Consider the following 16,162-nt stretch of genomic DNA (forward strand, 5'->3'; position numbering starts at 1 on the left):
TTATTTTATTGATTGTTACTCTTTACCTGTTTGTAAGGGCCTCCTGATACAACCGGAAATCTTGCATCCTTCCAACAAACTGGCCTGAACCTAGAGACATACAAAACATGGTTCTTAAGGTTCTTGAAAGTGGCCCGTCCAAGAATTAGAGGCTCCTAGATGCTTCTGTGTCATGGCCTTGTGGTAGTCGCTAATGATCGCAGAGCCTCATTCTTTACTCTAAAAGTAAGATTCATATTTTCTCTGAAGAACGTCTTGTACCATCCTTTATTCTGATTAGCAAGGTGGTATGGAGGCTGCCTCATTAGGCTGAAGTAATGAGCCGCTCCAGCTGCCACCTTCAATTACAGAAGAGATAGGTACAATTGTTCTTTAAAGACGTAACATAAAGACTAAAAAGTGTTCTCCAATTCTGAGTGTCTACAACGTGCTTGATAGCATTTAGATTTCAATTAATCATACGCCTACAATAGAAAACTATTGTGATACAAACACGAGAATCCTCGAGGAACCCGGAAACAAAGGACGAGTTCTCTTTCAAATAAGTGCTGCCCCTTCAAAAATAGATATTTGTTATATTTGGTGAAAGACTCCACTAAGTAGCCAGAGTTCTCTTTTGGTCCTGCACCACCAAGAAGATAGACATTGGCCCCATCATTGACCTAGACCACCAAGGTTGCAAACATTGACCCTTTCAAAGTTCATGACCATTTCTATGGTCTGGACTGATGAACCCAGTAGGTAATATTACTCTGGGGGGACCCAATTTCCAACCACTTCTAGGAAAAAAACATAGTACCCTTTAAATTTAGGAGCCCTCTTCTAGAGTCTGTGTCCACCTGAGGCGGGGTAGTCCTATACTGAATATAACCATTGACTCCTTTAGTGCCCAAGACCACCAGGGATCCTGGCAGTAATCTTAACTTTTACCTAAACCACCACCACATTTACCATTTCCCTGCATAGGATGCTGAAATGAACCCATACTTGCAAATGTTTGTGAATACACCTCTGGCCATACCCCCATGGCAACCCCTTTTGTGAGCATGCCAATGTGCTGACCATGCCCCTCTTTGTGACATGACCAGCATATGAAGTATCAGAGAACCCCACAGATAAAGGAGCATTCTGCCTTGTGAGTAGAAGGTCACCTCTGATTTAGAAAACATGGATTAACTCCTACACTGCACTAGACAATGTATAATCTGTGCAGCTACATGAGGCCAGATGGGGTGGTCCTGTTGTAACCCTACCAGGATCTAGAAAGTAAAATGCATTTGACTATAATAGACTCAGGAGTACACATACCATTTATACTTTGTCCAAGCCGTAGTAAACTCCAGGTGGAAGGCTCATAAATGGGATCAATAAGAAATCTTGTGTCAAATGGTGTTAGATGTTCTTCAGGTCCATTGATGAAGAAACTTATCTTCGTATAGTGGACCTGTTGTAAACATTTAAATAAATCAATTAGAATTGAGTATAAATATGTAGACATTATAAATTAATCTTTTTGATTCTTGGATAGTGTCACCAGAACCAGCATATCACCCCAGCCCTGCAGATAGATAGGATAGTTTCACCAGAACCAGGATATCACCTCAGCCCTGCAGATAGATAGGTTACTGTCACTAGATCCAATATATCACCAGAGCCCTGCAGATAGATAGGTTAGTGTCACCAGAACCAGCATGTCACCCCAGCCCTGCAGATAGATAGGTTACTGCCACCAGAACCAGTATATCATCCCAGCCCTGCAGATAGATAGGTTAGTGTCACCAGAACCAGCATGTCACCCCAGCCCTGCAGATAGATAGGTTAGTGCCACCAGAACCAGCATATCACCCCAGCCCCGCAGATAGATAGGTTAGTGTCACCAGAACCAGCATATCACCCCAGCCCTGGAGATAGATAGGTTATTGTCACCAGAGCCAGTATATCACCCCAGCCCTGGAGATAGATAGGTTACTGTCACCAGACCCAGCATATCACCACAGCCCTGCAGATAGATAGGTCAGTGTCACCAGAACCAGCATATCACCCCAGCCCTGCAGATAGATAGGTTACTGTCACCAGGACCAGCATATCACCCCAGCCCTGCAGATAGATAGGTTACTGTCACCAGAACCAGCATATCACCCCAGCCCTGCAGATAGATAGGTTACTGTCACCAGACCCAGCATATCACCCCAGTACTGCAGATAGATAGGTTACTGTCACCAGGACCAGCATATCACCCCAGCCCTGCAGATAGATAGGTTAGTGTCACCAGAACCAGCATATCACCCCAGCCCTGCAGATAGATAGGTTACTGTCACCAGATCCAGCATATCACCCCAGCCCTGCAGATAGATAGGTTACTGTCACCAGGACCAGCATATCACCCCAGCCCTGCAGATAGATAGGTTAGTGTCACCAGACCCAGCATATCACCCCAGACCTGGGCTCATCTGTAGAGACCTCAGAGTATAAAAGTTTAACTTCCAGTTTGTAATGAACTTCATCTTGAAAAAAAATCTTTGGACCAAACCATTCCAACCCAAAGCGATTCTTCAGAGCTTCTCCTATCTCTACATATAAATTTACGAATTTGCTACATGTTTTATTTATTGATTTATTTTTTAATCTCCATTTAATGAAGTGTCTTTGATATTAACCTTATTATATTAATTAAAATCAGTAAACCCCATCTCTTACCTTCACCAACAGCCTCGAAAGTTGCCTACAGAAGTTTTACGGCTGTAAACCCAACAAACCGATAATGGCTTTTTAGTTTATTATGTACTTATATTTTACAAGACTGCGAGCAATCAATGGAGAGTATGTGTCTATTAGAATCAAATAAATCCTCGGCCATAGCAAATTATATTTACATGATTGTCAGATCCTGATTTTACTCTCACAACACGGTCATTCAAAAGCGTCTCTGTAATGGTTGGGTATATATTACCTTAAAAGAAACTCGAATTGTCTCCCATTCGTGATTGTTATCAGACAAACGGGTGTCGTGGACACGGATAAACACTGCAGATGTATTAGTTAAGGGGTGCAAAATTGCTTTTGAGGATCATTATGTCGCCTGTAGATTACATTCCAAACAACATTCCGGATACTACAAGCTACAATTTCTGTAAATTGTGCATTTTCAAAAACCATTACAATACAGAAAATCACCTCTTTAAGTGAAAAATTAAATCCATCAGTTATTATTTACAGCTTGGAAATATTGGTTTAGGATTTTTAAGCTCCCCAGGTTTTTTTTTTTTTTTTTCTGTTCCGTCTTGGTTTTCTCTGGTCTTGGCAAAAATTTAAGAATAAAAAAATTATATATATATAAATAGATAAAATAAAAATAAGGATAACAAGTGTTTATTTTTTTAGTGTATTTTTTGTTGCAAAATTGTATGTGGAAATTCTGTAATGTATGGGAACATTCACATGGCGGAAGAATTGAAGGCGAAATTGCACCGCAAATTCCTCTCCACTTTGTGCCCCCCATTGGTTCATATCTGCATTTGTTAGTCCATTGGGGGAGTCCACATGGGGAACCCCTCGCATGGACTACCGAATGCATTGGCAAGCGGTGTGCAGTGAAAACACACGGACCCCATAGACTATAATGGGGTCCGTGTGCTTGCCGCGAGATCTCCGCACAAATCATACGGACATAAAAGTAGATTGTGAAGTACTTTCCTGTCTGCATGTTCTCTGCAGAGATCTCACGGCAAGCACATGGACCCATTATAGTTTATGGGGTCCATGTGCTTTCACTGCACACCACTTATCAGTGCGTTTGGTATTCCGTTGGGGGGGTCTCCATGCGGACTCCCTGGAACGGATTGCCAATGCAGATGTGAACGAGGCCATACTCAATGATTTGGCTCAGATGAATGCACTTTATCTGCGGAGTGTCTTGTATCGGGGGTTCTAAGGATGAATCAGCCAAAAGCTTCTTGTTTCAGTGTCTTGTTTTACTATCTGTCTTCCATTAAGATTCAGGGCAGAATTTGGTTTCTGATTTTGTCATAGAATTCACTTCAAAATCAGCACCAAAATATACCATGTGAACATACTCTTAAATAGTGAATGTGGTTTCACTAAATTGTATCCACCTTTGCCCTTTTGTCTTTTTGGTTCTTGGAGACAGTTTTTGGCAGAACTGGGCAGGGAGGTTGTTCCCGCCGCCATCTTGTAGAACTAAGCACAGATCTTCTGTGGATGTAGGCTTGTCCAATCCGTCTGCCTTCATGTCATCTCAGACAGATTGGCCGATGTTGAGATCAGGACTATATCTGTGGGGGCTTCTGATCACTTCCAGGACTCCTCCTCCAAAGGACAAAGGTCACACCAAATATTGATGGGATTTACATATCTCTTTTCTTCATTCATTTTATTTTGGTAATTGACAAAAATAAACTACTGTATATAATAATTCAGTAAGTAAAATAAAAATGTAATAATTAGTGTCTCATTATTGTAACCAGATGCTGAAGTATATAGTCAATGGGAAGACGGTATATAACTCTGCAAAAATGTATCTTTACATCCTTGCAGAGTTAAGCAGTTGCACCATTTGGAGCAGGGATCTGGTGGTTACAACAGCTGGACTCCTAAGGGGGCATTCACATGGAGGAAGTTGGCGCTGATTCTGGCACGATAACTTGTGGCAGAATCAATGCTGAAAAAAAGACTCCCGTTGACATCAATGGGTGCCATTTTCCACACGGAACCCATTGAAATCAATGGGACAAAAAGCCTTTCATTGATTTCAATGGGTTCCGTGTAGGGTTGAGCCGATCTTGAGATTTCAGGATTGTTTTTAAAATCCGATTTTCGATCATTTTCCAGCCGATCCCGATCGTGAAATCACCAATCGGGATCCGATCTTTCCAGATCCTGATCGCTCAACTCTAGTTACTTTATGATTATGGAGTAGGGTTGAGCCGATCTTGAGATTTCAGGATCGTTTTTTAATTCGATCATTTTCCAGCCGATCCCAATCGTGATCGTGAAACTTGCTCGATCGCCGATCGGGATCTGATCGTTCTCGATCGCCCAACCCTACAGAACCCATTGAAGTCAGTGGGAGTCTTTTTTTTCAGAGCTGATTCTGCCGCGAGTTATCATGCCAGAATCAGCGCCAACTTCATCCGTGTGAATGCCTCCTTAAAGGGAATACAGGGATTGTTTATTACATTCCCTACCTAGCCAACTGCTGTATACATAGTGCTCAATGTGTACATGGAAATTAACTTTGCTTGGTCCTAGAGGAGCCAGATCAGTTCTACAATTCATTTTAATGAATATGTATTAGGGATAATATATTGTAGGGATAATGTATCAGCCCCAGTATACAGGGAAGATCAGCACAAAATAAAGGTAATGTGAAAATGCTCCCCAATAATCTACTATGACCTTGGAGGGGGGGAGGGAGACTGGAGGAGGCACAATGTGTAAAAAATATATATATATTTTTTTTTCAAAAATTTAAAGCAAAGTGAAAAAAAATGCCACTACCACACCCACATCACAGGTCGTAGCCCCTCCCCTGGAAAGCCAACACTATCTTGTATCACCTATATAAAAATTATCAGAAAGGGAAGATTATTTTCAAAAATATTTAGGCGTGTGTTGTAAAAATTGTGAAAAATATGAAAAAAATGACATGCTTCCTCCCTTTTTTATTTTAATTTTCCCAGATATTAAAAAAAATATATCTATGCAAAAAATATAAAATAGAGCCCTATGTATCATCAAAATGAAAAAAAAAAAATGTTGTTTGGCCATGGACCATGGAAAATGGCTCAGTGATGAAGTGGTTATACAATGTTATTAAATATAAATACAGTAAGAAAAATAAAAAAAATCTATAAATCTAAGTACAGCAAATAAAATAATAATATAAGAATAAGAAGTGTCCCATTATTGTATTTTATGGAATATAATTTAAAATATTTAATTTTTAGTAAAATAAAAATATAAAATTAAAAAGTGTCCCATTATTGTATGTTATGAAATATGATTTAATTTTTTTTGTAAGATAAAAATATAAAAATAAAAAAATATCCCATTATTGTATTTTATAAATTACTATTTAAAATAATTACATTTACTAAAATAAAATTTAAAAATAAAAAGTGTCCCATTATTGTATGTTTAATTATTATTTGCAAAATAAAAATATAAAAAAAACCAAGTGTCCCATTATTGTAATTTATGGAATACAATTTAAAATAATTTTCCTAAAATAAAAATTTAAAAATAAAAAAAAATATCCCATTATTGTATGCTCTGGAATACAATATAAAATAATTTATTTTCCTAAAATAAAAATATAAAAATAAAAAATGGCCCGTTATTGTATTTTATGAAATACTATTTAAAATAATTCTAGTAAAATAAAAATATAAAAATAACAAGTGCCCCATTATTGTATTACAAGCAATCCTATCAAACAAGACAAATAAATAACCCCAATAAAATATTTTTAAAAATCCCAAGCGCTCCCCTACTTCTATTTTATGTAACATGATTAAATAAAATAGAAAAAAAACAAAATAAAATAAAAAAACAAGTGGCCCTGAAATTGTATTTTCTGCAATATTATTAAATATCTCTATTTTTTACAGCCTGTTACTGTCATTGAGCTCTCGACTGTTATCATTATGAAAGATACAGCCATCCCACTGTGTTATTTGCAACATTATCTCATGTTTTACAACATCTTTGTGCGGCGAAGAGACATACAGTATGAAATATAACTCAGGCAAACTTCTCAGTGGTGTTAATGCATAAAAAGGATTGTGCTACCATCGCCACTGTCTTTACCCAGCCAAATCCTGACGAACAGCCAATTTTCTTTATCACATTAACACAGCCATGAGGGAAACACATTTGTTCAAGTCAACTACACTAAAGATACCATTACCAATGCAGCATATACATGTTTTATATCAGCTGTATTCTCAGAGTATGAGGGAGCAAACAATATATTAACACTACCATGACAGTTTATTTAAGAAAAGAAAATTGTCTCCGCAGAGAGACAGAAGTTAGCAATGTATTGCTAAAGCTCACTGTCACCAATCTAATAAAGGCAATAATTCTTTGGCGGGTTTCTTTATAGCGGGAAACACTCTTGTGATAGTCCTGTCATATCATTCAAAATAAAAATGTTCTTTTAGAACTTTAAGTATACCTTTATAGAAAAAAAAACCTAAGATGATTATTATTTTACAAAAAAAATAAAATAAAAAAATTACAAATTAGAATTTTTGGAAATTCAAAAATAAATTGTAAAAAAAATTAGATGGAACGAAAAAAAAAAAAATTTGTGACTATTCTAGGGTCCGTTATCATAGATGGAAATAATAACAGGCCGGTGCTTTATGAGGTTGGAAAAGTCTGGAAGCCGTGATCTATTGGAACGCGCGGGGTGTTGCTGATAGGGGCGTTTATATTAATGTTGGTAACCAAGAAAGGCTAGACTGCTCAATAATTCTACTTGAGAGATGAAGAAATGGACATAAGAAATTACCTAGGATATCTATATCCGCAGGGACTGTCCAATCGATCTATGAAATACCATATCCAAGTGGCAGTAGCTTTCGCTTAACGGGTAGTAGCCAAGAGGAAATATATTCTTGGGGTATTCAGAAGACATTATTGGACAGGTATGGATGGCTCTTTTTGAATATGGATGACATCGGCTATAGCGGCACTGTCCATTGGATTTATTGATTTCCTGCATAGGTTAAGAAGGATGTGGAAGAAAATATAATCTACGGATGTGTCTTTCCTTTACCTTTCCTCTGGGCTTGATATATCTTAAGATGGCATGAGATGACCAGCTTTGAAAAAGACATGATTTTGAGATACTCTGTTGAGAAATGTCTATGCTATGTACTATTGGGTCTATATATGGCTACCCAGTGGTTGCAATGTGACTTATAGGCTGTTGACAGTTTCGGTTAAATGAGCTAGAGATGGGCAAACCTCATGAGATTCGCTTCAACAAATATTCTTGGGGTTTGGTTTCCTTGTTCATTTCGAGCCAAACTCAGACCCCCAAGTATAATAACTGTATGCCCAAGGGAGGTGAGTAAAAATAACCAACAACTATACTCTTTGTTACCATATCACAACCAAAACCAAGGTCAACGTCTAGCATGAGCTATAGATGGGTAAACCTTATGAGATTCTTTTCAACAAATATTTGTGGGGTTTGGTTTCCTTGTTCATTTCGAGCCAAACTCAGACCCCAACTCAGACTGGATTCCCAAGGGTGGTGAGTAAAAATAACAAAAAAACATACTCCTTGTTACCAAATCACAAACAACACCAACGTCATGATACTTAGTTTTATAAGTGGTGAACCCAAAATTTTTAGGTTTATGAAGAACCAAAAATTTTTGGAAAATTTGGCTTGAATTTGGTTTGATCCGCATTGGTTTACTCATCCCTAGCATGACCGCTAATGACATCCTAGATAACTGACTGCTTATTTGTAGAGATGAGCGAACACTAAAATGTTCGGGGTTCGAAATCCGATTCGAACAGCCGCACACTGTTCGAACAGGTTTCAAACCCCATTATAGTCTATGGGGGGAAATGCTCGTTTCAGGGGTAGGCAACATTCGATCAAATTCTACTTACCAAGTCCTTGAGTGAGGGTCGGGCTGGATTCTTCTCCCTGCGCAGCGTCCCTGCATCCTCTTCCGGCCTTGAATTCACTCTGCTACCGTAGGCATCGGGCCTGGGCAGAGCCGACTGCGCATGCCCGCACTACAAGCGGACATGCGCAGTCGGCTCTGCCCAGGCCCGATGCCTGGCAGAGTGAATGCAGAGCCGGAAGACGCCGCGGGGAAGCTGTACGGAGAAGACTTCTAAAGGTAGGAGAAGAACCAGCGTTGATTGGCAATGTATAGCATTCTGCCAATCAATGCTGGTTCTGCATCGAATCTTAACTTCGAACAGCGAGTAGAACTCGATCGAGTACGAGTATTTTGAATACCGTAGTATTCGATCGAACACCTACTCGATCGAGTACTACTCGCTCATCTCTACTTATTTTTCCTTCCAGAACTTAAATCATTGTAGGACACAACGACATTGTGACCTCTATTTTTCCTCTTTCCCTAATTTTCTAGTGTTGAGGAACCCTAAATGGCACTTAATTTGCTTTTAAGGTGCTTCCACCCACAAGTACATATTTACATTTTAGGCAGGTTTAGGAAAAATACTGTAAAATAAGAATGCAATCAGCAATAGAAGGGTTAATAGTTTATTTTTGTCAATTAGTATAATAAAGTGAATGAAGAAAAAAGAAATGTAAATCTCATCAATATTTGGTGTGACCTTTGCTCTTTACCTTCCATCAGTTCTTCTCGGTACTTGCAGACAGTTTTTAGCAGAACTTGGCGGGGAGGTTGTCCCTGCCACCATGTTGGAGAACTAAGCACAGATCATCTTCTGAGACAAACTGGATGATGTTGAGCACTTCCAGAGCTTTCCTTTTCTCAAAGGATGCAACCACCATTACCGGTAGCTTATTATGCATACTGTGGTGTTGTTTAGCTAATGTTATGTACAGTATGCTCCCAAGCCACATGACAACTATCCAATTTTGATGAACCCCAGTAGAATCCTTACTGAGTTTTCCTATAGGGTCTAATATAATATAAACATCTAATTTTTGATGGAGTTTTTAATCACTCTAGTAACTATTCAGAGATAGATACAAAGAAAAAAATATGCTGTTTATTCCAGCTTTCACACTGGTCATAGAGTAGTCACAATCAGCTGTTATTTCCTATTCTTTATTGAGTTTTATTGGCTTCGCTGTGTAGACTTGGGCAGAGTCAGCAGAGAGTACAGAGTTATAGATAAGAAATAGGGTTGAGCCAATCCTGAGATTTTAGGATCGTTTTTAAAATCTGATTTTCGATCATTTTCCAGCCGATCCCGATTTCGATCGTGAAATTTGCTTGATCGCCAATCGGGATCCGATCTTTTCCGATCGCGATCGCTCAATCCTAATGTTAGCTTTTCCCACAATGATTGGCCAGTAGCCAAGCATTGTGGGAAATAACCTCCGACCTCGATCCCGCCGGAAAAGTTCGGGATCGGAATTCCGATCGCGATCGTAAAAAATTTACTTGATCACCGATCAGAATCCAATCTTTTCCAATCCCAATCGCTCAACCCTAATAAGAACTCTATTGTGCTAAAGAGCTAAATAAGGTTAAAGAACAATACCATACATGTACATAAAGCTCTGTCCATCCAAATATGGGAGACTATTCTCACTTCCTGGAGACTGTAATATTCTATGACATTTCTTTGTCAATTCGTACCAAACATCGTAGTGTCAAGTTAAACTTTGCTCCATCTGTTTGTGTGGTCAATACTAGGAAATGGCACTGGATATTACAAAGGACCATTTATATTCAGGACATGTTGTGGAAAGGAAGTTTGATCATGAACAATATACGAAAGGGTTCTTTACAGTTAAAGAAGTCAAATTACGGAATACTCTTTCCCTCAATGTAGTAGTGGCAAATACTATGTCAGCAGTGCACATCTAATAATACGTTTCATTGAAGGTTATAGGTCATAGGTGACTCAGGGGTAGCCCGGGGCCCCTCGGTACTTTGTTGTCCAGTCTCAGTCACCTTTCCCTTTCATGCCAGGGCTCAATGGGCCAAAACTGGAGAGGCTCACATGAATGCTGAAGCCGATCATTGGTGGCTGGTGAGGGATTCATGATGTCACAGAAGAAGTGCGAAAAAGACCAAAAACACCAAGTAGAGTGAAACTTGAATTCTTGAGGTAACCCAAAAGAGGTAAGGGAAGGTTTTGTGTCAGTGTTTGTTATTTTCTTGCACCTCCTCTGTGCCTCCACTTATTATATTTTGGGGTCTGAAGAAACCCTAAAGTATAATGACGATTTGTGAATCACCAACCCAAAAATTTTTGGAAAATTTTGGAAAATTCATAATGAATCCTCTTGAGGTAACCCAGAAGAGGTGAGAGAAGGCGAGTATCAGTGTGTATTATTTTCTCGCACCTCCTCTGTGCCTCCACTTATTATATTCTTGGGTCTGAAGAGACTCCAACGTATAATGACAATTTGTGAATGGACAACCCAAAAAATTTTGGGAAAATTTTGGAAAATTCATAATGAATCCTCTTAAGGTAACCCAGATGAGGTGAGAGAAGGTGAGTATCAGTGTTTATTATTTTCTCTCACCTCCTCTGTGCCTCCACTTATTATATTCTGGGGTCTGAAGAGACCTCAAAGTATAATGACAATTTGTGAATGGCCAACCCAAAAAATGTTGGAAAATTTTGGAAAATTCATAATGAATCCTCCTGAGGTAACTCAGTAGAGGTGAGGGAAGGTGACTATCAGTGTTTATTGTATTCTCGCACCTCCTCTGTGCCTCAAATTACTATATTCTTGGAATTGAAGTGACCCCAAAGTATAATAACGATTTGTGAATGGCCAACCCAAAAACTGTTGGAAAATTTTGGAAAATTCATAATAAATCTCGCTTATTCCGAAAAGGTTGACTCAATCTCTTGTACCCTTGAATAGAACTCACAGCAGAACATGTGCAGTGTGTTGAGATTCCAACCCCTAAAGCCAGAAGCATCATGAGAAATATAGTTTGTACTTGGGAAACCATATTCAATTGAAGGAAGACCCAATAGGTAGACAACCCATACGTGGCACATCAAATAAAATAGGTGTATACATAGTTACATATAGTAGATGAGATTGGATGAAGACATCAGTCCAACCAAGAACCTCATATTATTCTAAGAACCTACGCGCCAATATATAGTCCAAAAAATTGCGGAGTGCTTCTTTAAGCAGCCTCATCACTATGCCATTGGTAATGTAGTGTCATGTAGCATTAATAATACATGAGATGGTTCCACCCACTGTCTCCCGCTTTTAAAGGACAAGTTTTCACTTGCTAGTCAAACAGTTATGATGTAAAGGAGTTTCATTAAATCATAAGTACCTTAACCTTTTCTTGAAGGAACCTCAGGATTTAAAGATTTATAAAGAAATTTTTGCCCGAACTGGAAAATGACTCATATTTGACAAGTATCGGAATGATAATACTGATTTCAATAGGCATTCTAAGAGCATGCGACTCTCTGGAGAGTAATACGCCGATGGTCGACCCTTTGCATTTTGATTTGGAACTTTCTTTCTAAAGCTTTTAACGTTCTCCTGACTGCCAGGCTGCGGCGGAGTTACACTGATCCGAGCCGGCAAAAGAAAGCCTACAAAAAAGACCAACTTTTATAATTGTCGACAGTGAACCCAGAAAAGCCACATCAATCTGACACATCCCGGAAAACTTCTAAAACAGCTTGTGTTTAATCAGTTTTGTGTCTGTTCAATGGAAATTCATTAAGCCCTATCTAATTTTCTAGATATAACCTGCATATTTCACTGACAAGCCCCCCCTCCCCTCCCCCAGTCACTATGTAATAATGAATAGTTAATGTATAATGTACTCGTGTGATGAAGACGCTTTGAAAAGGTGGCTTAAAACACAGGATGCATAATTAATGAATGCAATTAAAGAGAAAAGTAGTAATTATCAATTTTCACTATAGTCAGTCTCTTTAAGAAGTGCATTAAGGGTGATCATTACTGTAATTTTATATTTTCCGTTGTTAAATACTGCTATCACCATAGTCCGGAAAGTGTCAGAAGTATTAAATGTATAAATTCAATTGTGGATCTATCTATCTATCTATCTATCTATCTATCTATCTATCTATTATCTAACTATCTCCTATCTATCTATCTATCTATCTATCTATCTATCTATCATCTATCTCTCATATCTATCTATCTATCTATCTATCTATCTATCTCCTATCTATCTATCTATCTATCTATCTATCTATCTATCATCTATCTCTCATATCTATCTATCTATCTATCTATCTATCTATCTATCTATCTATCTATCTATTATCTATCTCTCATATCTATCTATCTATCTATCTATCTATCTATCTATCTATCTCCTATCTATCTATCTATCTATCTATCTATCTATCTATCTATCTATCTATCTATCTATTATCTATCTCTCATATCTATCTATCTATCTATCTATCTATCTATCTATCTATCTATCTATCTATCTCCTATCTATCTATCTATCTATCTATCTATCTATCTATCTATCTATCATCTATCTCCTATCTATCTATCTGTCTATCTATCTCCTATCTATCTATCTATCTATCTATCTATCTATCTATCTATCTCCTATCTATCTATCTCTTATCTATCTATCTATCTATCATCTATCTATCTATCTATCTATCTATCTATCTATCTATCTATCTATCTATCTATCTATCTCCTATCTCTCTCTATCTATCTATCTATCTATCTATCTATCTATCTATCTATCTATCTATCTATCTCCTATCTATCATATATCTATCTATCTATCTATCTCATATCTATTTATCTATCTATCTATCTATCTATCTATCATGTATACATCTCACATTGTCTTATCTAATGTATAATATCTATTAATCTTAGATTTATTTTTTTATCTATATATAACGTGACAATGGAACAATGCAGTGAACATTCCCCTTTAAACATTTATTAAATGCAGTAGGCTGCAAAAACCAATCCTTCCTTCTCAGAGCAGAAGACATGTGATACATTATTAAAAGAAATGTCTATACAGCGCCGTGTCCTATGACTGCGATGACTGTGCTGTAGTACACTCCACCATAGATATTCTCTACTTGTTAGAAGGCCCCATTTACAATAAGCTGATCATGGAGTTTCCTGCTGTAATCTGTGGGATAACCTGGCGTTAAGTGTGTAATTTCCCTGCAGCGCCACTGCAGGAGACATGAAGCATTACACAGTGTCTGTATACTGTAGGAAAGGACAGGTCCTCCAGCGGAGGAGACACTCTTGTAACCACTATCTAATCTGGCCAAGAAATGACAATTCTGAACAGATATAACTAAGAAGTTCCAAAAAATTGTAACTTAGTAGAAAATACCTCCAATCGTATACTTACTTTTTTATATATATATTTTTAGGGTTGATTTCATGTGGTAGAGAATAATGTGCAGGTTGATACACAGTAATACACCGCAAGTGCTGTTATATCCAGGCTCATGTTCAGACACAATAGCAGATTCTTAGCAGTTAAGGTATAAGAGGATAAGGAATACACGATCTGTATTACAGCAATCCATAGAAATAGATATATTTAAAGGTGGTCAGTAATCCCTATGAAAGTCTCCACTCCCTGTGCGGATTACACGTATTCGCCACCCTGGGAAATTGTAACACCGCAAGGTGGTTAAACCGTTCTGCATGTGGGAATCACAGATCATAAGCAGTTCAGCCTGGATTGTACAGCTGTGGATAACCAGGGATATTGTGTGCGGTGATTCAATAATATGTGGATGTGTCTGCAGTATATAAGACTATCTTTCTATCTATCTATCTATCTATCTATCTATCTATCTATCTATCTATCTCATATCTATCTATCTATCTATCTATCTATCTATCTATCTATCTATCTATCTATCGCCTATCTATCTATCTATCTATCTATCTATCTAATATCTATCTATCTAATATCTATCTATCTATCTATCTATCTATCAATCGCCTATCTATCTATCTATCTATCTATCTATCTATCTATCTATCGCCTATCTATCTATCTATCTATCTATCTATCTATCTAATATCTATCTATCTATCTATCATCTATCTATCTCCTATCTATCTATCTATCTATCTATCTATCTATCTATCTATCTCCTATCTATCTATCTATCTATCTATCTATCTATCTATCTATCTAGCACCCCTATTAATCTTAATCATTTTTAGTTCTAAATATTTTGGTGTTTATAACAGCCATTTCAGTTTGATATATCTAATAACTGATGGACACAGTAATATTTCAGGATTGAAATGAGGTTTATTGTACTAACAGAAAATTTGCAATATGCATTAAACCAAAATTTGACCGGTGCAAAAGTATGGGCACCTCAACAGAAAAGTGACATTAATATTTAGTAGATCCTCCTTTTGCAAAGATAACAGCCTCTAGTCGCTTCCTGTAGCTTTTAATCAGTTCCTGGATCCTGGATAAAGGTATTTTGGACAAACAATTCAAGTTCAGTTAAGTTAGATGGTCGCCGAGCATGGACAGCCCGCTTCAAATCATCCCACAGATGTTCAATGATATTCAGGTCTGGGGACTGGGATGGCCATTCCAGAACATTGTAATTGTTCCTCTGCATGAATGCCTGAGGATTTGGAGCGGTGTTTTGGATCATTGTCTTGCTGAAATATCCATCCCCGGCGTAACTTCAACTTCGTCACTGATTCTTGAACATTATTCTCAAGAATCTGCTGATACTGAGTGGAATCCATGCGACCCTCAACTTTAACAAGATTCCCGATGCTGGCATTGGCCACACAGCCCCAAAGCATGATGGAACCTCCACCAAATTTTACAGTGGGTAGCATGTGTTTTTCTTGGAATGCTGTTTCTTTTTGGACGCCATGCATAACGCCTTTTTTTATAACCAAACAACTCAATTTTTGTTTCCAAAATGAAGCTGCCTTGTCCAAATGTGCTTTTTCATACCTCAGGCAACTCTATTTGTGGCGTACGTGCAGAAACGGCTTCTTTCTCATCACTCTCCCATACAGCTTCTATTTGTGCAAAGTGCGCTGTATAGTTGACCGATGCACAGTGACACCATCTGCAGCAAGATGATGCTGCAGCTCTTTGGAGGTGGTCTGTGGATTGTCCTTGACTGTTCTCACCATTCTTCTTCTCTGCCTTTCTGATATTTTTCTTGGCCTGCCACTTCTGGGCTTAACAAGAACTGTCCCTGTGGTCTTCCATTTCCTTACTATGTTCCTCACAGTGGAAACTGACAGGTTAAATCTCTGAGACAACTTTTTGTATCCTTCCCCTGAACAACTATGTTGAACAATCTTTGTTTTCAGATCATTTGAGAGTTGTTTTGAGTAGCCCATGATGCCACTCTTCAGAGGAGATTCAAATAGGAGATCAACTTGCAATTGGCCACCTTAAATACCTTTTCTTATGAT

At 37.9% G+C, this 16,162-nt stretch overlaps 1 protein-coding gene across 1 annotated transcript in view; it reads right to left on the reverse strand.

Annotated features, from left to right (window-relative positions):
- The window catches only part of USH2A (usherin), a 514,207-nt gene that overhangs the window by 478,296 nt on the left and 19,749 nt on the right, over positions 1 to 16,162 (reverse strand). The window contains exons 4-5 of the mRNA XM_075267084.1: positions 1,309 to 1,444; positions 27 to 90 (exon numbers count right to left, since the gene is read on the reverse strand). Of these exons, the coding sequence (XP_075123185.1) occupies positions 27 to 90; positions 1,309 to 1,444 (200 nt within the window). The remainder of the gene's footprint in view (positions 1 to 26; positions 91 to 1,308; positions 1,445 to 16,162) is intronic.

This window comes from Leptodactylus fuscus, chromosome 3, assembly GCF_031893055.1.
Source record: "Leptodactylus fuscus isolate aLepFus1 chromosome 3, aLepFus1.hap2, whole genome shotgun sequence".
NCBI classification, from domain to species: Eukaryota; Metazoa; Chordata; class Amphibia; order Anura; family Leptodactylidae; genus Leptodactylus; species Leptodactylus fuscus.